The sequence below is a fragment of the Vicugna pacos genome, chromosome 17 (assembly GCF_048564905.1).
Source record: "Vicugna pacos chromosome 17, VicPac4, whole genome shotgun sequence".
Lineage (NCBI taxonomy): Eukaryota > Metazoa > Chordata > Mammalia > Artiodactyla > Camelidae > Vicugna > Vicugna pacos.
Genome location: NC_133003.1, coordinates 51,970,304 through 51,996,344, shown reverse-complemented (window position 1 = coordinate 51,996,344; position 26,041 = coordinate 51,970,304). Strand labels below are relative to the sequence as shown.

The following is a 26,041-nucleotide window of genomic DNA, read 5'->3' as shown; positions in this document are numbered from 1 at the left end:
TGGAGTTACTTATTCTGGGCATTTCATATAAATGAACTTATACAGTGTGTGGTCTTTTGTGACTGGCTTCTTTCGTATAGCATGTTTCCAAAGTATATCCATTCTGTAGCATGTATCTGTTCTTTTTCTTATTGCCAAATAATATTCCATTTTATGGGTATGCCACATTTTGTTTATTCATTTTTTAGTTAGTGGACATTTGGATTAATTTCACTTTTTGGCTGTTCTGAACAGTGCTGCTGTGAAATTTGTCTGCAGGGCTTTGTGTAGACTTAAGTGTATCTGCCTAGGAATGAAATTACTGAGTCCTGTGGTGACTCTTCAGTTAAGCATTTTGAGGAACTGCCTGCCTGGGCCATTTTACATTCCCACCAGCAATGTACAGGGGTTCCAGTTCCTCTACATTCTCTTCAATCACTTGTATTGTCTGTGATTTGATTTTAGCCATCCTAGTGTGTGTGAAGTTGTATCTCACTGTGGTTTTGACTTGCATTTTCCTAATGATTAGTGATGTTGAGCATTTTTTCGTGTGTTTATCAGCCAGTTGTATATCTTTGGAAAAATGTTTTCACATTTTCTTTCCCTATTTTTTAATTGGGTTATCTTAATTATATTTTGTCTTGTTTTTACCAATGAGAATTATAAGTCACTTCTTAAAAGATTATAAATCACTTGAAAGTTTTTAGCCTTAAACAGTAATTCTTTAGTCATTACTTAGTGTTTCTGCTTACCTTTACTCCCTCTCCCACTTTTCTCAAAGCACTAAGATTGTGTCATGCAGGTTGAATTCTCATAATAAGCCCATTTGGTTTGTTTTCCCCTTTATTTGACTGCATATAAAAACAATGATTGTTGGAAAATCATGTTTGTTCAAATCCTGGATAGTCTACACATTCCTAGGTTAGTGGAGTAAAGTTTTTAAAAATGCTTTTTACTATTTTCTTTGATTATAAAAGTAACAGATTTATTATATATGAGATATTTAAAAAGGCTCAGATAAATATAAATCAGAAAGTTATAATTTCTATGATAATTTTCAGTGATGACCAGTGTTACAATTTTGATTTGTATGTGCGCTGTAGACTGGTGCAAACATACCTATAAATACACATGTGTATCCGGATAATAGTGTCTATACTGTTTTGTTACAAGTTTTTCCCTCCATTGCACTTAATATATTTTGAACAGATTTCCATCCATATAATATTTTGTGGAGTTAAATTTTATCATCAAGTTATTAAACATCCATTTCTATATATGGTTGTATTAATGAGGACTAGTTGATTCTTGAGTGTAGAAAGGTGGAGAATGTTTAAATGGACAGATACCTGTAAAAGACTGAAATGAGAACATTCTCTAACACCATGTACAAAAATAAACTCAGAGACTGGATACTATAAAACTCCTAGAAGGAAACATAGGCAGAACCCTCTTTCACATAAATGGCAGCAATATTTTTTTGGATTCATTTCCTAGAGTAAAGGTAATAAAAGCAAAATTAAACAAATGAGACCTAATGAAACTTAAAAACTTCTGCACAGTGAAGGAGACCATTGACAAAATGAAAAGACAACCTACTGAATGGGAGAAAATATTTGCAAATGATATGACTGATAAGGGATTAATATCCAACATATATAAATAGATAAATAGCTCATACAATTCAACATCAAGAAAATAAACAACCCAGTTAAAAAAATTGGCAGAACTGAATGGACATTTTTCCAAAGAAAACGTGCAGATGGCCAACAGACACATGAGAAGGTGCTGAACTTCTGTAATCATAAGAGAAAGGCAAATCAAAACCACAATGAAGTATCACCTCACACCTGTTAGAATGGCTGTCATCAAAAAGACCACAAGTAACAAATGCTGGTGAGGATGTGGAGAAAAGGGAACCCTCCTACAGTGTTGATGGGAATGTAAATTGGTGCAGCCACTGTGGAAAACAATATGGAAGTTTCTCAAAAAAACTAAAAGTAGAACTACCATATGACCCAGCAGTTCCACTTCTGGGTATGTATCCAAAAAAATCCAGAAATACTAATTTGAAAAGATACATGTACCCTAATGTTCATAGCAGCATCATTTATAATTGCCAAAATATAGAAGCAACCTAATTGTTCATCAACAGATGAATGGATAAAGAAGTACGTACACACACACACACACACACACACACACACACACACACACACACACACACACACACACACACACCAGAATACTACTCAGCCATAAAAAAGAACAAAATTGCAATTTGCAGTAATGTGGATGAACTTGGAGGGCATTATGTTAAGTGAAATAAGTCCAGATAGAGAAAGACAAGTACTATATGGTATCACTTATATGTGGAATCTAAAAAGTACAGCACAATAGTGAACATAACAAGGAAGAAGCAGATTCACTGGTATAGAGAACAAACTAGTGGTTACCAGTGGTGGGAGGCAATGCAGGGGTGGAGGAGTGGGAGGTACCTATTACTGGGTGTAAGACAGGCTCAAGGATGTATGTACATCATAGGTAATATGGCCAGTGTTTTGCAATAACTATAAATGGAAAGTAATCTTTAAAAATTGTATGAAAGATAAAAAGAAAAAATCTTTCTATAGTGACAAGTAAATGTAACTTTGAAACATTACCTTTTTCTTTTTGAATATTTAAGACATAAATATGATTATAATACTAGATTGTTTGAAAATTTTGCAATGTCTGTGGCAAAGTAAAGGAAATTATGCTGTAGACAAGTCAGAATCTCAATAAATAATTTAAAATAGGGACTACAAGATTATTTTTGTTCCTTTAGATTACTGCTATTAGTTTTTTTATCAGTTTATCATGTACTGTAATTTACATTAAATTATTGCTTTGAGAGTGTGAGAAGTAATAAAATAACTTTTTTTCAGATATATTTAAGTCATGTACGAGATTCTTTATAGTTACTTAAAGTAAAAAGTCATCAAAGCTATCAGAAAAAATCTTAAATTTGATCTGTGCCTATGAATAAGGAAGTCTTTTTTCCAAAAAATATGTTGCAAACCAAGTGGCAGTCAGGCAAAACAGGGAGTAATTTGGGATTTGCATATTTTAATTCTTTTATTCTTTTTCTTAGCCACTTGATCTCTGCACACACTTGCAGGTGTTTAAATATGAAAACTTGAAAAAAATTTTTTTGATTCTCAGTACTGAAAACATTTACTTACAAGAGCATTATGTAAAACGAGAGATTATTATACAGATGATCCTTAATGACCTGTAATGCTTTGATTTATTCTAATTTTTCGATGTCTTGAAATTGTTAGTAGTTTGTGGTGATATCCTGGAGGATGGCATTCAGATACTGTATGTTCATATTGTACAGTGTATCCCCATTCAGAGAGGCAGCTGTGGCAGTCTGGACATTTAGATTCCAGCTCTAACACGTGTTGGACAAAGCCAACCTTCAGCATGCTTGTGACCTTCAGCATGCTACTTAAGCCTCATTTTTCTCATCTGTAAAATGTCATGTAACAGCAAGGACCTCACAGGATTGCCATGAGGATGAAATCAGATAATGTGTGAAGAAGTGCTTTGAAACTGCAGTGTGCGGATGTAAGGGGGTGCTGGGAAAGAGGTCTCTAAATCTGTTAAGTGCAGTAGTTTCATATTACTAGCTTTTGTCTTCAGTTCACTGATTCTCCCTGCTTCCTATAGATTTGTTGATAATTAGGCTCAACTAATGATTTCTTTTTCTTACCAGATTGAGCAAAAAACCGTGACAAGAACATCCCACATAAAAGTTAAGGTGGTTGTACCCAGATAGTAAGAAACACCTGATGCAGTATTCCGAGTGGGACCCACTGCTGTATTGGTCCCTGGCATTTCCTGAAAATAAGTGTTTTTTTCTTAGCATTTAAAAAAAATTGAGATATAGTTGATTTACAATATTATGTTAGGTGTTGAATATAGTGATACAAAATTTTTATAGATTATACTCCAAAATTTATAGATTATACTCCAAAATTTATAGTTATTATAAAATATTAGCTATATTCCCTGTGCTGTACAATGTATCCTTGTAGTCTCTCTTTTTTTTTTAAAGCTAATACTTATTTTCTGCTTAGTGCATAGCAGGCTCCATTCTAAGTGTTTTACATTTAATCTTCACAACAACTCTATGAGAGTAGGTACTGTTGTAACCCATGAGGAAATTGAAGGTTAACAAATTAATTGTGGTGGGTGCTTTTGGGTAGAGCTCAGTCTTGTTCTGTTTGCACTTCACATGTTTGCAGTCTTAACACATTTTTGCAAGAGATTACTTCTGTTAGCTTTCAGCAATATGTTATTAAAATTTTATCTTTGATTACCTCTAGAAGGCCTGATAGATTTCCAGATAGTTAAAAGTTCAGGGGTAGTGTTTCAGTCTAACTCTTAGAAAAATTTGAAACAAATGATACGTGTTGGTAGGTACATAAACCCCCTACTTTGTCAATTCTTAGAGGAATGCTTTTTTTTTTAATCTTAATGTGTTGACATGGTATGCATTTATTATGGTAGCATTTCCCCTCAAAAAGTTGTTATTCGGGTATAGGTATGCCTTTTAATCAAGTGATGAGGTCTAGAATCAAGAAAATACCATACTAGTCCATTTGACTTTTATTTTTTAGATCACTGCTACTATTAACATGCCTTTTTTGGCCCCATGCATAGTCTTTGCATGTTCAGTACTGACAGCTGGAGTGTCTTTTAGCCAGCTAAGGTTGTAGTCACTATGGGTTCTGAGACTTGACTTTGTTTTCTTACTCTTGTGTTTAGACTTTCTGTAAGAATATCTTGATGACTCAGAGACAGAAGTACCTCACTACGTGTTTTGCCTTAGTGTCTGCTGGTAATTTAGTGAAACAGCTAGTAGAGGGGGGAATGTTAGCAAATAATTTCACTAGACACAGGGCCAGAATTAAAACTCAGAAGTCCAAGGGCAGTTAATGCTTATTGGCTAAATTCAAAACATTTTATTTTGAGAACTTATTCTGCCCATGTCCTTGTCCCTGTTCCCTGGCAACCAGTAATCAGTTCTCCATCTCTAGTTTTGTCATTTTGAGGATGTTTTATAAGTAGAATCATATAGTGTGTAACCTTTTGAGATTGACTTTGTCTTATTCACTAAGCATAATGCCCTTAATATCCAAGCTGTTTTGTCTATCGGTATCAGTAGTTCTTTCCGTTTTATTGCCGAGTAGTATTCCATTGTTAGTTTAAACATTCGCCTGTTGAGGGAATGTTTGCATTGTTTCCAGTTTGGGGTGTTGTCAGTAATGCTGCTGTGAACATTCATGTACACATTTTTCCATGAACATTTGTTTTACTTTCTCTGGGATAAATGCCAAGGAGTATGTTTGCTGGGGTGTGTAACTGAATGTTTAATTTTATAAGAAACTACCAAATTTTTCCATAAGAACTGTACCATTTTACATTACTATGCGCAGTGTTATGAGTCCACTAATTTCTTATTGCTTATTCATTCTTTTTCTATCGTGTAGGTGATGGTTGATGCTAAAAATTAAAGAAAATAGGTGAGAAAAGTCATTAAAAGTTCTGTGCATTGACATAGTTATTTTAGCAGAATATACAGTTTCTCTCAGGAGAATAAAATTACAGTTTTTTTAGACCATTTGCTGTGGCAGTCTTCTTTTGATGTTGTTTGAAGACATTAATAACTTTAAGGAATGAAATAGGTTTGTTAACTAAACTTTCGTGCTGTCATTTGGCCGTTTTGGGATCTAAAGAACCAATGTCTCTTTTTTTCTCTCGTAATTTCTTTAGATATGTTTATCCTTTCCTAAATTGTTAATAATTTCTGATACTACAGCCCCTGTGTCTTATATTTTTAAATTCATTTGCCTTTTAATTTTGTCATGAATTATTTTATCCACTGTTTTTAATGACTTAAAATTGTTGAGACATCATTGAGAACTGTTTGCTTACCATCACAATAGGCGCCCCTAAGCAACCATATCCATACCCAGGCTTACTCAGTCACTGAAATAGTGTGAGGCTTTTTAGGCCAAGGAAGCTATCCAAGAATTTTGTGAATAAGGCTGAGAACTGACTTTGCCAGAACTCATGGGGAAGATGTCTTTCTTGTTTTGTATGGTGGACCTTTTGTAAGGTTTTTCATCCAAACATTGCCCTGATTTCGTCTTCTTTTCCCACTGAGGTTTTGTTTTTGTTTTCGTTTTTTTAATATCTAGAGATTTAAACTTCTTTAAATGTTATTATTTGGTAAACTATTATTTTGGTATTTATCTTGAGTAAGTTGAGTGAGAGGTTCAGATTTCAAGATAAATCAGGGATTTGTCTTTGCTTGAGACTTGACAAGATGTAAAAAATAAGTAATTTTATTTTGAAAACTGTAATTAAACATATTTAGATTGCTTTATCTTAGAGTGTTCAGTGGAGTTTGACTTTTCAGTGGTTTCTTTCTGTAAATAGGAAGCCATCAGAAGAAGGCCTGTGATGAATAAACTTCATTATCCCTGCTTAAGGGACCTTGCTAAAGGAATTAGATGAAAGATCGTGATGATGGGCGCTTGGCCTGGTATTGAATGATTTGTGATTCCTGGCAACTGAACTTTGACTCAGGCAGTCTGGACCATGCTGGATGGTTCTTGAGCATGGTTCATGCATTTGTTCATTCATGCAACATGTTTTTATTGAACTACCCAGGCATTAGGGGTATACTGTGGAGCAAAACTTGATGAGATACCATTTCCCCATGGAACCTGTGGTCTGATGGAGGAGGTAAATATTAAGTTAAATGTTAAATTATAGGTGATACTAGTGAAATTTGACCAGGTTAGAAAGTGCATCTTCAAGAAACGATACTGGTAGTGCTCTGATTTGAAGGAAGACTAGGTGTTAACTTGGCAAAGAGAGGAAGGATGATTGTCCAGGCAGAAGGAACAGCAGGTGCAAAGGCCCTGTGGTAGAAAAGAAAATGGTGAGATGAGGGACCTGATTAAGGTTGTGATAAGTGAGAACTAGAGGGAGAAGGAACATGGTCTGAGATAAAGAAATAGGCCTGCTCTTGCAGGTTTTTATTAAAGATCATGTTAAGTTTTTGCCTTTATTCTAAGAGGAACAATGAATGAACTGTTAGAGGGTTTAAGCAAGAAACGATAAGGTCAGATTTGCTTTTTGATACGAACATTTTTTACTGTGAGGCAGAGAACAGATTGAAGGTCTACCAGAGTGGATGCAGGGATACTGGTTAGGTACTTAGTCTAGTTCAGGTGAGAGATGATGGTGACTTACTTAGACAAGAGTGGTATTGCTAGAGACAATAGAAAGGAATTAGTTCAAGAATATTTAGGAGGCATGGTGATCATTTTGTAATATATAGAAACATTGAATCAGCATCTTGTGCACCTGACCAGGAACTAACGTAGTGTTGTAGGTCAACTATACTTCAACAAACAAGAAAACTTACAGAAAAAGAGATTAGATTTGTGTTTACTAGAGGTGGTGGGAGGGGGAATTGGATGAAGGCAGTCAAAAGGTGCAAACTTAGAGTTATAAGGTAAATAAGTACTAGGGGTGGAATGTAAAACATGATTATTGTAATTACGATTTCTGTATGTTATTATGAAAGCTGTTAAGAGAATACATCCTAAGAGTTCTCATCACAAGAAAAGAATTTTTTTCTTCAAATTCTTTAATTTTGTACCTATTATGAGATGATAGATGTCTACTAAACGTATCGTGGCAGTCATTTCATGGTGTATGTGAGTCAACTCATTATGCTGCACACTTTAAACGTATACAGTGTTGTGTGCCAGCTATATCTCAATAAAACTGGAAGAAAAAAATATTTAGGTGGCACAGTCTGCAGAGTTTGGTGATGGGTAGAATATGAACAGGGAGAGAGGACTCCAGGTTTCTGGCTTAAGCCGCTGAGTACCCATCACTGAAAAAAGGAATACTGGAAAAAGAAAAGTTTTTTTTTGTTTTATTTTGTTTTACTTTTTTTTTAAGGAAGATCATGATTTTTTGAAGTACCCTCTGGTGATAGCCAGAAGGAGATGTCTTAGTGAAGGAGAGAACTCATTGGTTAGATTTATATATACCCTCTTATTGTGCTGTGTTTGATAGTATTCTGTTCTTAAGATACAAATAAACACACATATGGGAATTGCTTTTCCATAGTGGTGTGCTTATCCGTACATTTCCCATCCTGTACGTTTTTATTTGTTGGTGTGTAGTGCATTTTTAACCAAGGAGTAGGTATTGGGTAATACTTACCAAATGAATGATTAAATTAGTAATTTCAATGCCTTCCAGAAATACTATTCTCCTGCTTGTGTTATCTGTGTTGGCAAATAATTAAGGCTGAATTATTAATTGATATTTGCAGTTAATTAATAGTATACTCTCCCTATGCAACAATCCCTTCCCCTTCCATAAACTTTTTTTCCTAGAATTTTAAAAATTGTTAAGATGAAAATGACCTGATTCCTCAGAAGCATATTACCTAATGGAATCAATGTAGAAAATTAAAAATAGCTCTCTGCATGGTATTATTTGGCTTTGAGCTATTTAGTTCTTTATTTATGCTAGCTAGCTGGTTCATAATTTGATGAAAGTAGCATATCTGAATATTTTCTTGTTCTTTTAATCACTAAAAAAATAAAATATATTGAATTGTCATTGTATTGTCTTTTATTACTAAGTTATCTTCATTTCTGTTGAGCAGATATTTGTTCTAAGGGATTTATATGGCAGTCTTTTTTGATTTACCCTGTTGGAAGTTTGATCCACTCAGCCGACAGCTTTATTTTTCTTTCCTCAAAAGCCAGAACCAGGCCTACAGGAAGGAAAGGAACATATGCTGGAGCGAAAGACTGGCGTTGCATGGGCCTGTGGGGGTGCATATTCAGAAGCTTTGCAATTGGTTGGCCTGGATCTGTCAAAACACGTTTGGTCGACTCTGGCTATGCCATGGTTTATTTACATGCTTCTGAGTAGTGATCCTGGGAATGAATGCATTATGAATACAGTTTGGAAAATTCTGTAGATTGCTCAGAGAGGAAAAAAAAAAACCCACCCTAGAAACCCCACCGTTGAATGGGTCTTAGGTTCACTGGTTTAATTTTTTGTGCATGCTGTCTAGTGGTTAAACCTTTGCCTCATCTCAGCAGCAGCTACCAGTATTTTGAATTCAGGTAGTTCATGGAAGGGACTTTGATAGGAAGACAAAATATGAAATGGAATACATGTTAGCTCTGACCTAAGTAGATACTATTAGCATCAGTGAGTTGGATATAAAATAAGCTTTTTCTTCTGGTTTTAGGAAAGCGTAGTGGGGGAGAAAAAGTAGGTTTCTTTTCTAATTTCCATTGATCCAGCTAGGATATTACAGTGTCTTGCATTTTTAAGACATTGAAACATTTGTTTAGTTGAATTGTGGGACAAAAAAACAAGACATTCTATATTTGAACAGTGTAAGTAGAAGAACATGAATTGATGAGATAGTAGTATCCTTCCACATTATTTTCTATCAGGATTTAGACTTTGTAAAGATTTTGCATTTATCTTTACAAAAGAAATGCAGGCACTTCAGTAAAGTACTAACAGTAAAGTACTAACAGCTAATCTGAGTATTAATTAGAATAGAATTTACAATTTTGCATTAAATGTAATCCTTCCTAAATTTTATTCCACTATAATGCAGTTCTTTTTTCCTTCTCTCTTGCTCTAAGTTCTCTTATTGTTTTCACACAGTGCTGCTTAGAACCCTCCTTTTATTTAAATAAATATTAGAATTGATATGTAAATCAAGAGTTAAGTTGGCCTCACCTGCGAAGAAACGCACAGCCCACCAGATTCTGGGCGGGGGAAAGATGCACTTACAGCTACCATTAACTGGGAACTTCCTAAATGGCAGACATGATTCTCATGTATTATTTCTTTTAATTCTTACAACAACCATATGAGGTAGATGTTATAGAAAATGAGACTGAGCCTTAGAGAGCCAAGATTCTCTTTGTTAATAATTATTAAAACTGATAATCAGATTTAGAGCATTTGATTCTGAGACCTGAGTGTTTTTTTTGTTGTTGTTTTTTTTTAGTGGACGTACTGGGAATTGAACCCAGGACCTTGTGGATGTTAAGTGTGCACTCTACTACTGAGCTATACTGACCCCCCCCGAGACCTAATATTCTTACCTGTTATTCCATACTCCTTGCATTTTGCATTTTTTTCCTGATTGTCTCACAGTTCCTGGCTCAGTGTTGAGTATGCAGGTGTTTAAAACTAATGTTTGTTTCTTTATCACTTTATTAAAAATTTTAAAATTTTAATCAAGTAATTAATATATAATAAATTGCCCACATTTAATTTTTTTTAAATTGGAAGTACCAGCAATTATAATATGTCAATTTCTGGTGTATAGCACAGTGTCCCAGTCATGCATATACATACATATATTCATTTTCATATTCTTTTTCATTAAAGGTTATTACAAGATATTGAACATAGTTCCCTGTGCTATACAAAAGAAATTGTTTAAAATATATTTTTATATATAATGGCTAACATTTGTAAATCTCAAACTCCTAAATTTGTTGCTTCCCACCTCCCTTCCCTGGTAACCATGACTGTTTACTATGTCTGCAAGTCTCTTTCTGTTTTGTAGATGAGTTCATAGTGTGCTTTTTTTCCTTTCCCTTTCTCTTTTTTTTTAGATTCCACATGTTAGTGATATCATATGGTATTTTTCTTTCTCTTTCTGGCTTACTTCACTTAGAATGATGATCTCTAGGTCTATCCATGTTGCTGCAAATGGCATTATATTTTTTATGGCGGAGTAGTATTCCATTGTATACATATACCACAACTTCTTTTTCCAGTCATCTGTCCATGGACATTTAGGTTGTTTCCACATCTTGACTATTGTAAATATTGCTGCTGTGAACATTGAGGTGCACATATCTTTTTGAATTAGAGTTCCCTCCAGATATATACCCAGAAGTGGGATTGCTGGATTATATGGTAAGTCTATTTTTTTTTGAGGAATCGCCATCCTGTTTTCCATAATGGTTGCACCAAACTACATTCCCACCAGCAGTGTAGGAGGGTTCCCTTTTCTCCACACCCTCTCCAGCATTTATTGTTCATGAACTTTTGAATGATGGCCATTCTGACTGGTGTGAGGTGATACCTCATTATAGTTTTGATTTGCATTTCTCTGAGAATTAGTAATATTGAGCATTTTTTCACGTGCCTATCAGCCATTTGTATGTCTTCATTGGAGAACTGCTTGTTTAGTTCTGCCCATTTTTGGATTGGGTTGGGGTTTTTTTTGTTATTGAGTTGTATGAGCTGTTTATATATTCTGGAAATTAAGCTTTTGTTAGTTGCATCATTTGCAAATATTTTATCCCATTCTGTAGGTTGTCGTTTTGTTTCGCTTATGGTTTCCTTTGCTGTGCAAAAGCTTATACATATAATTAGGTCCCATTTGTTTATTTTTGCTCTAATTTCTTCTGTTGCCTGAGTAGACTGCCCTAGGAGAACATTGCCAAGATTTATGTCAAAGAATGTTTTGCGTATGTTTTCTTCTAGGAGATTTGTTGTGTCTTGTCTTACGTTTAAGTCTTTAAGCCATTTTGAGTTTATTTTTGTATATGGTTTGAGGGAGTATTCTAACTTTATTGATTTACATGCATCTGTCCAGTTTTCCCAACACCACTTGCTGAAGAAACTGTCTGTTCTCCATTGTATATTCTTGCCTCTTTTGTCAAAGATTAATTGACCGTAGATCTGTGAGTTTATTTCAGGGCTCTCTATTCTGTTCCATTGATCCATATGTCTATTTTCATGCGAATACCACGCTGTTCAATTACTATAGCTCTGTAGTATTTTCTGAAGTCTGGGAGGGTTATTTCTCCAGCTTTGTTCTTTTTCTTCAATATTGCTTTGGCAATTCTGGGTCTTTTGTGATTCCATATAAATTTTAGGATTGTTCTAGTTCTGTGAAAAATGTCCTGGGTAATTTGATAGGGATCGCATTAAATTCATTAAATTTTAATGAAGTAAGTGAAAACCAAAATAAAGGATTCAGTTTTCTATCAGCTGCCTCCTCAGACCAGATTTTGAGATACAAATCAAAAGATGCAGGTGGTTATAAGATCATGAATAATATTAAAGCCAAAGCAGAGTGATCCAGGACCTTTCTTGTGGATAACCATCATGAATGGTGAGAGAAGAAGGGAAAAGCAGGGAAGACAAGGTAAAAACCACCAATGCAAATTCTGGGTTTAATTTGTAGGCTCCTGAAAATCAAGTTAAAAACAGAAAAAAACAAAACAAAAACAAAAACAACCTAATGTTGGATATTGTTTGAATATATTCTTTAAAAAATTTTTTTAGTTCTTTTTTTTCTTGCTTTTTTTCTTTTTTGCAGGGAAGGGGGTTAATTAGGTTTGTTTGTTTGTTTATTGGAGTTACTGGGGATTGAACCCAGGACTTTGTGCACGCTAGGCATGTACACTACCACTGAGCTATACCCTCTCCCTGAATATGTTCTTGTAGCTGCATTGTATGCATAAGATTTGTAGGTTTCAAACATTTTAATTATTTTTTTCTGTGTATAGATATACCTAATACAGATTTTGTGTAGTTGCCAAATGATGAATGGTCCAAAATCTGTAGGTCTATTTCTATATCTTAATACAGGGTATCTATGAAAAAAATCTACAAAAATCTATAAAATCTAGAAAAGTAATGTAGGTGGAACCAACATTGCTGTTGAAATTTTCCTCTAGGCTGCTTCTTTTACCCATGGGTTATTTAGAAGTAAATTGTTTAATATTCCAAATGTTTGGAGGAATTTTCCCAAGACTTTTTGCAGTTAATTTTAATTTAATTCCATTATGGTCTGAGAATGTACTTTGTATTTTTTTTTAATTTGTTTTATGTCCAAGAGTATGGTATATCTTTGTGAATGTTCCATGCGTACTTGACAAGAATGTATATTCAATGGTTGTTGGGTGAAGAAGTCTGTAAATGTCATTTACGTTAAGTTTGGTGGTAGTCCTCTTGAGATCTTCCTGATTTTCTGCCTTACTTTTTTCTTTTTTTAATCAATTACTGAGAGAGGAATATTGATGTCTACATATAACTGTAATTGTAGATTTGTCTATTTCTCCTGTCAGATCTATCAATTTTTGCCTGATGTTTTTTAAAGCTCTGATTTTAGGTGCATACACATTAGGATTGTTGTGTCTTCTTAGAGGATTGACCTCTATCCTTATGTAACACCTCTCTTTATCCTTGAAAATCTTTTTTGTTCTGAAGTTGGCTGTGTCTGAAATTGATTTGTCTATGCTAGCTTTCTTTTGGTTGGTATTTGTATGGTATCTTCATTGTTTTAGCTGTTTTAATCTAAATTTTGTATTTAGTGAACTTACTGTGGATGGCATTTAGCTTGATCTTGCTTTTTCATCCAGCTTGACAGTTTGTCTATTAACTGACATTTTTAGATCGTTCACATTTAAAGTCAGTATTAATACATAGTTAGATTAAAATTTACCATCTTACTAGCTGTTTTCTGTTTGCTTCATTTCATTTTTCTTCTGCCTTCTCTGATATGAATTAAGCTTTTTATTATTCTTTTATCTACCCTTTGACTTACTTTTATTTCTTTAAAATGGTTTTTAGTGGTTGCCTTTGGATTTAGAGTATACATTTTAAAGTAATCTGAGTTTACTTTCAAATGATATTATACCACTTCACATGTAGTGCATATATCTTGCTATAGTATATGTTCCTAATTACTTCTTTCACCGTTGCTGTTATTATACATTTCACTACATATGCTGTAAATACCCAGTATTTTGCTACTGCTTTAAATAGACATCTTTTAAAGCAATTAAAAATATGAAAAAGAAAAGAGTCTATTTTACCTTCATTTATTCATCATTTCTTTGTGTAGCCACAAGCTTCTCACCTTTCATTTCTTTCTACCTGAAGACCTTCCTTCAGTATTTCTTATAGGGTGAGTCTTCTGCCAGTGAATTCTGTTTTTGTTTGTCTGGGAAAGTATTTCCTCTTCACTTATGAAGGATATTTTCACTGGATATAGAATACTGGTTGGGCAGTTTTTTTCTTTCAGCATTTTAAAGTTGTCACTCTACTCTCTTACTTGCAAAAGTTTCTGACAAGAGGCTTATTGTAATCCTTATCCTTATTCCTCTGTAGATAATCCTTTCCCTTCTCTGCTTACCTTCAAGATTTTCTCTTTGCTTTTCAGCAGTTTAAATATAATATGCCTAGGTTTTTTGTTTTTTGAGTTTGGTTATTTATCCTGTTTGGTGTTTTTGGAGCTCCTTAAATCTACAGTTTGGTGTCTTGTCACTAATTTTGGCAAGGTTTTAGCCATTCAAATATTTCTTCTACTCTGTTCTTTCTTCTCCGGGCATTCTAAGTATGTGTGTGTTACACTGTTTGACATTTTCCCACAGTTCTCGACGTTCTTTCCTGTTTAATTTTCCTGCTGTTTTTCTTCTTTACATTTCAGTTTGGATAATTTCTGTTGGGTTATCTTCAGTTTCACTGATTCTTTTCTCAGCTATTTCAAGTCTAATAATAAGCTTGTACAAGAAAAAATTGTCAAAAACATTTGTTATTTGTTACCTTTTTTTTTTTGAGGTTGACTTTTGCTTTTATTTGCCAGTGTAACTTAACTACAATGGCTTGCAAACTTTTTTGTCCTAAAAAATACATTTTGTATCACAATCCAACCAAACACACATGTATAATATATATAACTGAAACCAAAATTTTGCCCAAAAATGTCTGCCCTGAGTTTTCTTGTTTTTAAGATTTTTTTTTGAACAGTTTTAGGTTTACAACAAAATTGACAGGAAGGTACAAAAATTTCCCATATATGCCCTCTCCACACATATGCATAGTTGTTATTTTTATTTACCAGTGGTCATTTTTTTTAAACTAGGAAGAAACATGTACATTGACATTATCATAATCACCAAAGTCCACAGTTCACCTTAGTTGGACAAAAGTATAATGACATAGATATCCGTCATTGTAATGTCATACAAAGTATTTTCACTGCTCTAAAACATTTCTGTACTCCAGAATGGCATATGAATCTCTTTTTTTCCCCCCTTGAAAATAGGTTCAAAGCTTTTATGTCTATAAGACCACTTATGGCCCACCCATACATTGAGGAGACAGGCTTTTGGTGGGAGATTCCCCCACTAAATACTGCGTCTTTTCTTCCAGTATTGAGCCCTGTCCTACTGGTGCTGCACAGCAGCCACGTGGAGGTGCAGGGAGACACATGTAGGATATTTTTTTCATAGGAAGGCCCCAGGTTTTGTGCCCCTTGTCGCAATGAACCCAATTTCCTGTTGGGTGTGTTGTAAACAGAGGAGCCATTTCTTTAGGCCCCCTGCTCTGACCACACCCTATGTTACCATGTTTTTAATTCTAGCATTTTCAGTTGATTCTGTCTTATGATTGCCATGTCTCTGTGAAATTACTTATCTGATCTTTCATGTTGTCTGCCTTTTCCATTAGTCTTTACCGTATTAACCATGTTTTAAACTCTGTTAGATAATTCAAAACTCTGTGTCATACCTGAGTCAAGTTCTGACGATTGGTTTGTTTCTTCAAGCTGTGTTTTTGTTACTACCTTTGGCATGCTTTGTCATTTTTTTTGTTGAAAGCTGACTATTTTGTTTAGGACAGGAAATACTGAGGTAAATATCTGATATGTTTGGAGGTGACTGCAAGTTTCCTTCTGCTAGTCCATTATGGTGGAATTTGTATTAATCTGTTAGTAGTTGGACTGTGTTTAAAGTTTATCATTGCTATGGTTACCAGAGTTGACATTTGTTGTTGCCATGGAAACCAGAGACTTCAAATTTCCCTAGTGTCCCTTATCTCCCTGCTTGGCTTTGGGTTTTCCCTTTTTGCTGTTTCTCATAGTGAGTCTGTCCCTTACAGCTATATTGCACTGTTATTTTTACTCAAATGTTACTGGCTTGGTAGTGGAGGGTTGGAGGAGTTCTGTGATGATCTATTAAGCCTCAGATTTAGGCAGGCACTGGAACCTGAGTCTCAGGTGTTGCCTTCATAAAACTTTCTACTCTACTTCTAGGAGTGGAGTTTTTCCCCTTCTTTCTTTTTCCCCAACTGCAGTGTCTAGGTTAGATTTTTTAAGCCCCCTTTCTTTAGCTAAAGTTTTAAAAGCCCTTTTTAAAGACTTCTCCCCCTGCATTAAGATTGTTACTTTAGGGAAATAGTGTAGTTTGGATGTCAGTCACCTTTTTTTCCAGCCATAGTGGGGATTCTGTCAGTGTTCACAGGGTAGTGACCTTGATTTTTTTTTTTTTTCTTTGCTGATTAAGCTTTTTGTTCCATGGGTAAATAGGGGAAATAGTTCTGGGCTGATAGGCGTTGGCTGCCAAGCCTCACAGGGGTGGGGGTGGGTCTTCTTTGCATTCTCTTAGATTCCCCCCTGCATTGGAGAGCCTTTTGAGGTTCCTGGAGGAAAAGCCTGTAAGAGGGGGGAAACTCCTCTTTAATTGCAGCTCCCAGGGACTTGACACTCTCATGCCAGCCCACATTTAGTCTTCAACACTTTGTCAAAATTTGTGGTCTAATCTTTCTGACTGCAGTGGATTCTTTCTCACTCTTGGGGCTCTGTTTCCTTTGGTTGGAGAGAAAGTTTTCCCTCCAGGGTCTTAGGTGCTTGTCTAGCGTCTGTGTTGCTCCACCCATTCTGTATTACCTAGAGGGTTGGGTCACGAGACACTGTGGGTGGTGGGGAGAGTATGATTTCATCAACTCTTTCTAAACCTTAGGAATCCACATTGTGGTCAGAGAATAACTTGTGAGACTTGCCTTAGGGCTCAGCGTATGGATCAGTTTTGTAAGTGATCTCTTTGGACTTGATGCCGAGTATTTATTCTGCAGTTACTGGGAGCTGTGTTACATAGATGTCTGTTTAGGTCTAGTGGTTAGCTATGCTATTCAAATTTATATTTTTATGATTTCCCCCCTATTTTCAGGTCATTTGTTCTGTCAACTGCTGAGAGAGATGTTAAAAATTTCCCTACTAGGATTATGGACGTTTTTTACTTCTTGCAATTCTGCTAAGTTTTGCTTTATATAATTTGGAGGCTATGTTATTACATGCAGACAAATTTTAAATTATGTCTTGATGAATTCTGCATTTAATCCTATGAATTATAACTCTGCTAATGCTTTTTGCATTATAGTCTACTTTGATTACTAGTAATATTGCTAGAGCAGCTTTTGTTTAATTTGTGTGACTTTTCCATGCTTTGTGTTTTAATTGTATATACTTTAGTTGTAATTCTTATAAACACCATAATAGTTGACTTTTATTTTTTATTTAGTATAATAATTTTTTTCTTTCGGTCCACTTACATTTAGTGTAGTTACTGGAATATTTGGGCTTATGTCTGACATCTTATATTTTGCTTTTTATATATTCTGTTTATTCTGTGATCTTGCTTTCCCTCCTTTTTGCATTTATTTGGTTATTTTGATTCTGTTTTTCCCTTTTTTTCAAATATGTAAGTTTATTTTTTCCATATGTAGTTTAGTCAAAGTACAAAATTCAAGAGGTAGAAAAGATTAAATGATAGAAAGTCTTTTCTCTCACATCTGCCCACTAGCCACTCAGTTCTCCAGATGATTCAGAAATGTGTATCCACCAGTATGGCCATCTACCTCTTTCCTGGCCCCCACATGTATACTGTGTTTACTGATCTGTAGTGTGTTTACTGCTTTCTAGCTGGGAATCTTGGGCCATATCTTCTTGCTTATTCATCCATCGTTTCATCCTTCAAAGCTCAGTTTAAGCTTCTCTCTCCTTCTTGAAGTTTTTCTTAATAAGTCCAATCTAACTGATCTTCCTGACTTCTGATGGGAATAACAGTTTTTCTTACACCTTTCAGCCCTTAATTATGTTGTTTTGTGCTGTTTTCCTGGAGTTTCAAGTATGTAAATCTTACTCTCCATCCTAGATTGTAAGTTCCTTCAGGCTAAGACAATATGCCTGATTTGGTCTGTATAATGCCGAGCACATAGCAGATGCCCCCCAGATACTTAGATACTTGCCCAGTTAAATTGCTTCTGTAGTGTAATGGCTGTCAGAAGCTAGTTTTCCAGGAAGTTTTCAATTTTGCTACATCTTGAGTCTCAGTTGTACGTGGTAGATACAGTTTTCAGGTTTCTTTTAAATGCAAAATTGAAGATAAAGAACTGGTAGCTACTTTGCTTATAAATTTGTGCTGTTTTTCATGCAGGTACTTGTTTTGCATTTCATGCTACTTTAAGACTAGAATTAATGGAATATCTACTCCTAATTCAGTGTCATAGTGTAAAAATATTTATTGCTACTCATGAAATATGCCACTTTATTTTTAAAATATTGGCAAGCTAACTTTTCCAAAATATTTTCTTTCTTGATTATAATTTTTATATTTTTGCAAAATTAGAAAAAACTGAAAAATACTAGAAAAAAATGATCCTACTTCTACCACTGATAGAGAAATGTTAACATTTTGTTATGTGTATACTGTTTTTTTTCTGTGTATGCATACATAAGTTCCCCTCTAAGTTTCTCACTTTGTAATTCTTAATATTTGCTTTTCAGCTTTTCCTAACAGGATTCCAGTACACCTTAGAAGTGCTTGAGGAAGAGTGATAAAGGCAAGTATCCAACTCTTTGTCGTCAGTGAAATAACTTGGCTCATAGCCAAACCAAAAAGCTTTGGTCACTGTACCTATCAAAAAAACTAAAAAACTGGGAAGAAAAACTTAAAGTAAAATATAATTCATATATAATTTGGAATTTTTTTTTGGCAAAACTGTTGTAGAAAAATTATTTAAAATTCTGAGAATTGAACAAAGCTATCAGAAATGCCTGGTTTGTAGGTGGCTACCTTTCTTCCTCTTTTTTCCTCCACTTTTCACCCCTCCCTCCTGCCTGCTTTCTCCCTTATCCTTTTGTTCCCTTTTCTCTTTCCCTACTTCCTCTGGCTTACTTAAAAGACCTTTACTTTTCAGAGAAGCTGAGTGAATAAAAGAGAAGCCAACATTTCCTTCTTATGAAAGCAAAACTTCATTTTACAGCTGAACTTGTTTGTGTTAAACCAGGGATCTCAATATGATTATTTGGGGAATTTTATAAACTGAACAAGTTATTCATTTGAATTTTACTACTATCTTACTGAAGAAAATAGAGGAGTCCTAAAAAACTTTCACAGCGTTGAATTCCTTTAGTGCTTACTTTCTTACTGTCTGCAGCTTTATAGAGTTAATTATTACAGTATTTCTCTCTTCGGGCACAGCATTTAACCTTCCTTAATATTTCACATGTGTTGAAAGGTGGCCTTCAAGATTTTCTCTTGGACTACAGAAAACTTTGCCAAGCTTCACGTATTTGACAAGAACTATTTTTGTTTCTTTTTTTGGACAAGAAGTATTTCTTGTTTGTGTTGATGTCACAACAGTAATGCAGATGATAGGTAAAAGTGCCAGATTACATCTTACAGTAAATGCAGTGGGTTGTTTTTCAAAGTTCTTATCTAAGTTTGATGTTTAAAGCTCAGTTTAGGTTTCTTCAGTGTTCCATATTAGATAAGCCTCTGTTAGGATCAAGATACGTTTTGCCTTTAGGAATCCCAGAATTCATTTCTTTTCTATTATGTAATCTTTGCAGCTGTGTAGGGAGCCTGTGCAAGCTTTGGCTTAGAAATTAACACTTTATTTCTAGGTTTTCTTAGGAATGCTGGCATTTCCTTGTAGTTGATCATCATTTCAAATTATTTGAGAATACACGATGTAGAAATGCTAGAGAAATCTCAAATGAAGTTAATGACATTTAAAATGTACCATATTCTCCATTTTTTAACAACAAGAAGCAGATAGCCACTTGATTAGTTTTTAACACTGTCCAGTGAAACAGATTTGCTAAGTAATAAATGCCTAATACCTTTATATACGAGACAAGTAGGTCATTTGGTTTTCCAGCTGACAACCATTCCTGTTTTCATTGTATCTTTTACTCTCATAGGAGAAACTTATTTTATATAGTTTGTTTCCAAAAACAACAAAAACATCAGTTGTATTGTTTAGCTAATGCAGTATAAATAAGGAAAAAAGTAAATTACTTCCTTGTTATCAGCCTGCTGCTTTCACCTTCCCCTGTCTTTGCAGGGTCTAAATAGCCTAGTGTAAAAAGGGGTTAGTTGATACACACCATTATTGGATTATCTTGGTTACATAGCCCCTTTTCTCTGAGAGGCTCAAGCTTTGCAGAGTGGAAATAATTTAGTGACTGGTAGTCTGTCCTCCAGATTCATGAGGGAAGGTGAGGAGAACTGTGTGTACTATTGGCAACATCCTCACAGAGCCCTAGAAAACTCTAGTACAGGCCAAAATAGTCATTAATCTAGTAGGATTAAGGGTTTCTTTCTTGGCTCTCCCAAAGGGAAAAGGGAAAAATAAAAACAATGCACAATCAGGGAAAGGGTAAGAGGCCCCAGTTGTGTGGCAAGATTTTAGTGTGGCCACAAAGAATTTGAGTGAAAGGCAGTGAAATTTCCCATTGTCATGGCTGCTACTCATTTGCCTAGTTTGGGAGCAAAGAATTTTGTGGTGTTTAGACTGTAGGGGGCAAGGGTACGCTCAGCAGTAGAGTGCGTGTTTAGCATGCACAAGGTCCTGGATTCAATCCCCAATACCTCCACTAAAAAATAAAACTAAAAATTAATTAAAAAACACGTAAACCTAATTACACCCCCCAAAACAAACAAACAAAAGTAAACAATAGTAAGGTACTGGTGAGAGACAAATAAATGTTTTCAATCCTGTCAACACAGTTTATGCTTCTGAGTCATGAAGAGGTCAGGAGATGGGAAATAGGCTGGAAGAGTATGGTCAGCAGAGCCCCAATGACAGTGTCCATATACATGGTGAGAAGGTCTTCTGAGAGTAGTTACCAGGAAGAAAGGTCTAGTGGGTTTGTATTCTGTCCCTTTGAATTCTAGTAGCCTTGAGTTCCCAATGATACATCCAGCTAATTGATGCCCTTTAAATTGCTGCTTGGTGGCGAGGAGTCTGCGTATCCATCCCCTGAATATGTCCACTCTTGTGCTTCATTGGCAGTCACTTAGACTGTTCAAAGTGCTTTGTATTGTGTAGGGAGGTTTAAAGCCCTTCGAACAAAAGGTTGAGGTAAAATATGGAAATAAAAAACTTCCTACACCGTATTTTGTTCTCTCTAGCAGGTTCTGTGCGTTAATACAGTTTTGTTTTACATATTTGCAGAAACTCAATACAAAAATAAACACTATTATGAAAAAAATCTCATCCCTACCATCTCTACTTTTTTTTTGCATGTGATTTTCGTAACCATGGCAATTGTGCTGACCTTATATCTCTTAGTTTCAGCTTCCTTTTAATTTCCTGCATTTAATAATGGTGTGTAGTTGCTATTTGACCTTTTTTCCCTCTCTACTTTTCAGTCATATTCAGCTACTGTGTCACTTCTTTACATTTGAATTTGTGTGAATACATTTGTCCCTTGGTATCCTTGGAGGATTGGTTCTGGGACCTCCACAGATATCAAAATCTTCAGATGCTCAAGTCCCTTACATAAAATGGCATAGTATTTGCACATTAACTATGCACGTCCTCCCTTATGTATAAGTCATCTCTAGACTATTTATAATATCTAATAACAATGTAAGTGCTATGTAAATAGTTGCTGGGCATATGGCAGATTCAGATTTTGCTTTCTGGAATGTTCCCCCCGAATATTTTTTGATCCAGGGTTGGTTAAATCTGCATATGTTGAACCCGTGGATACGGAGGGCTGACTGTATATGGGAAGCCTCTGTCAGGGATGACACTATTCAGAGGAAGGGATTTCTTTGAGTCTCTTTTCTTGATGGCTGTTGCTGAGCAAAGCTATAGTCTCTGCCTGGATCTTTCACTCGTATGGTGCCAGATGGACATTTGTGCTCCAGCAGATAATTCAACTTACAAGACTTAATTTCCATTTTCTTCTCAAAAGAGTAAACCTGTTACCCGTAGCTGCCAGTGACCTTGATGAATATGAATGGTAACCAGAAGTTCCTCTTTTCCATTAAAATCCACATACAGTTGGATTGGGATATCCACTTCTCACTGTTATTCTTCGAATTTACTGAGCTTCAGCATATAGATAATTAACGGTGGGTTATGAATGAGAGGAAATTTTACATTCAATAACAGCTAGACTGTACATATTGAATGCTCTGTTCTCTCTTGATGTTCCAAGTAATGGCTGGTCTCTCAACTATTACTGTGGTTTCCATTCTAAGATGACTCCTCTAGTATTTAATTCTCCTTTGTGTCGAAACCTGTAGGGATTTTTTTTTAAAACATTGCTGTTTGCATTTCCTGTGTACTTGTTTCTGAGCTTTTTCTCCTATTCTAGAAAATAACCATTATTCACTATCTAGAAAACTATCTTTTAATCTTCTGATTAAAGATTGCTTAATGATAGTGCCTATTTCTTTGGCTAGTGGCATGTTTTTCTTTGTTTTAACACTGGAGTTTCTGCATGAATTTATAATACGAGGTTCTTTTTTTTTTTTTTTTTTAACATTAGATAGGCATGAAGCCTCCGTCTCACAGCTGCATGTGTAGTTACTGTTGAAGCAATGCCTACCTAAATTGACAGTGTTGGTGTGTTTAAATTTTTTTGAGTTTGCAAATAAGCATATTAAGTCTACTGATGGAGCCTTCGGGCAGTGAACAGTTATTTGAGGACCCTGATCCTGGAGGCAGATCCCAAGATACAGAGGCCAGAAAGCAGACAGAATCAGAACAAAAGTTGTCTAAAATGACCCACAATGCTTTGGAGAACATTAATGTGATTGGCCAAGGCTTGAAGCATCTCTTCCAGCACCAGCGCAGGAGGTCATCAGTGTCTCCACACGATGTGCAACAAATTCAGGCAGATCCAGAACCTGAAATGGATCTGGAAAGCCAGAACGCATGTGCTGAGATTGATGGTGTCCCCACCCACCCCACAGCTCTGAATCGTGTCCTGCAGCAGATCCGAGTGCCACCCAAGATGAAGAGGGGGACGAGCTTGCATAGTAGGCGGGGCAAGCCAGAGGCCCCAAAGGGAAGTCCCCAAATCAACAGGAAATCTGGCCAGGAGATGGCAACTGTTATGCAGTCAGGCCGACCCAGGTCTTCATCCACTACTGATGCTCCCACCGGCTCCGCCATGATGGAAATAGCTTGTGCCGCTGCTGCTGCCGCTGCGTGTCTGCCAGGGGATGAGGTGTCTGCAGAGCGGGTGAGTCTGTTAGATTTTCTGTTAACTTGTTGTCCTTTGTGTCTAGGACTCTGCAAACTTTGCTTTGGTGACTAAAAAGAGGTATCTCAAAATTGTGGGAAAAAAATTTTCCCTTTTTGTTAAATAAATGGGATGAATAATAATCATTTAGCTAAAAATGAATGCTTATAATTGTATTCATATTTACTTCCTAACATATTGCTGTATTTTACTTTACCTTTTTGCTGAAGCCTTCAGTATACTTCATGTGCTCTTCATTTATTAAAAAGGCTCAGTTTTATGGTAGAGGAGCAAAGATGTTTTGTTTGCTCTTGTTGCTTTGGTTTTGCACATGAACAGGCTTTCTTACATTAATGAAAATATGCATATAGTTTTAGAATGTGGGTTTGTCTGTGCTTAGCATGGGAATATGCTAAACTGCTTATAATTTTCATACACACTGTCCACATTGTCAGCATTCTACAGAATAGCATGTGTATTCTTATAATTTACTCTTAATGAACATGTTTTTTTGCTCTACTTGGAAGGGAGCATTAGGCATAACAAATTTAGGGGAAAATTCTTTGGTACACCTCTCATTTCACCTCTTAGTTATGGTTAGGTGAGGCACTAGCCTGAAACTACGTATACAGTAGAAGAAATAGTTTTGCCAGGGTTTGAAAACTCAGATGCATGTAGACAGGCAGGTAGCGACAATGAGTGAACTCAAGTGCTAGGGGCTTGGACAGACTAAAGAGAAAAGAGTACGTGCCCTGTCTAAAGGGGCAGTGTCTTCTTAGCTTTAACTGATGGTTGTAATTTAGTGTCGTGAGCCCATTCTTGCCAGGGCTTCTGAGTGTTTAAGAGAAGGTAGAAAGTTAGATGAATAATCTCTTGATTTTTAACATATTATGCAAGCCAAACAGAACACATTTGCGGGCCCGGTCTGCCCTTTAGTCACCATCTTGCTGTCTTTCGGCTTTGTTTTTATGTATTCCTTAAGGCTTTTATTATAGTCAGTCACTTTCATTCTATGTCTGCTTCAGGCACCAATATGTTTATTTTACTGGATATTTAGGCTAGAAATCTAAATAGTGAGTCTAGTACCTTTAAACCTGTCTTACGTAAATGTGACACTAAGAACAAAAAGGTAGTAGACGAGGTCACTTTAAGAAGTTAAACATGTGAGAAAAACAGATCACCAGAGTAATAGAATCATTAGAATAATGATTCACTTCATTAAAGTATAAATGAGGAAAAGTAGCATATATTTATGCCCATAGTATCTTATGGTAAAGTAAAAAGGACTTCTGGTCATCAATTATGCCATCTAGTAGGCAATAAAAACTAACAGTGTAACTATATAATTTGTCTTAATCTTTACCAGAGAACATTAAGAACTTTATTACTAGTGAATTACAGACTTTTATGTCATAATGAAAAAGTATAAGTAAAGCATGTTGTTTGCATTTACATTGTTTTGGGAAACTTCATAGAAACAGAGCCAGGCAAGAACTTTTTTTTTCATAGAATTGTTGTTTTTAATGTTCTTTGTCAACTTTATTGACATATACTTCAATAAAACCCAGTAATTTTAAATGTACAGCTTGCTTAATTTTGAAAAATGTATAGTCATGTGACAACAATCATGGTATAGAACATTTCCATCACCCTGGAATGATTTCTCATGTTCCTTTGTGCAGCTGTCCTCTTTTCTCTAACCAATTCTTGGACCTTGGCAACCACTTATTTGCTTTCTATCACTTTTGTTTTGCCTTTTCTAGGATTTAATGTAAATAGTATCATATAGTGTATAGTCTTTTATGTTTAGCTTCTCTCACTTAGCATAATGCTTTGGAGATCCAGCTAAGTTGTTTCATCATTTTTATTGCTGAGTAGTATTCCATTGTGTGACTATTTGTTTATCCACTCACCAATTGATGGACATTTAGATCATTTCCATTTTCTGGCTATTATGAATTAAACTGCTGTGAACTTTCATATATAGGTCTTAAAGGCAGTTAAAATTTTTATTATTAAAAATTATCAAAAAATGATACATATATTGAATATTTTATTTTAACTTAAAACCAAGATATTACATTTTATTTTCCTTTTTTAATTGAACTATAGTTGACATACAATATTATATTCATTTCTGGTATACAACATAGTGATTTGACATTTATATATGTTATAAATTGATCACCACAATAAGTCAAGTAACCATCTGTCACCATACAGAGTTATTACAATATTATTACCTATATTTCCTTTGCTGTACATTACATCCCCTTCACTCATGTTGCCTGCTCCCCACCCCTCCCCTCTGGCAACCACAAGTTTGTTCTCTGTATCCGTGGGGGTCTCTGTTTTGTTTTTTAGATTCCACGTATATGTGAAATCACATGATATTTGTCTTCCTTTGACTTACTTCACTTAGTGTAATACCCTCTAGGTCCATCTCTGTTGTTGCAGATGGCAAGGTTTCATTCTTAAGGCTGAGTAATACTCCATATTTTTGTATATATCAATCACGTTTTTATCTACCAGTGGACACTTAGATTGCTTCCATATCTTACCTATTGTAGACGATGCTACAGTGAACATAGGGGTGTATATATCTTCTCAAATTAATGTTTTCATTTTCTTTGGATAAATACC

The 26,041-nt window shown here is 35.3% G+C and overlaps 1 protein-coding gene and 1 non-coding gene across 8 annotated transcripts in view; one reads left to right on the top strand and one right to left on the bottom strand.

Moving 5' to 3' along the window:
- Nucleotides 1–26,041, top strand: part of TMCC1 (transmembrane and coiled-coil domain family 1) — a 186,460-nt gene that overhangs the window by 22,002 nt on the left and 138,417 nt on the right. For 4 of the 7 annotated variants that reach the window (XM_072941901.1, XM_072941900.1, XM_072941902.1 and 1 more), the window contains 2 exons: nucleotides 18,695–18,750; nucleotides 22,700–23,398. In XM_072941901.1, coding sequence (XP_072798002.1) covers nucleotides 22,826–23,398 — 573 coding nt within the window. In that variant the 5' untranslated portion in view covers nucleotides 18,695–18,750; nucleotides 22,700–22,825. The remainder of the gene's footprint in view (nucleotides 1–18,694; nucleotides 18,751–22,699; nucleotides 23,399–26,041) is intronic. The other 3 variants (XM_072941905.1, XM_072941904.1, XM_072941906.1) reach the window with 1 other exon arrangement.
- LOC116284075 (small nucleolar RNA SNORA11) lies at nucleotides 15,342–15,472 on the bottom strand. The gene has a single exon (XR_004193859.1). It is a non-coding gene; the product is annotated as a small nucleolar RNA SNORA11 (small nucleolar RNA).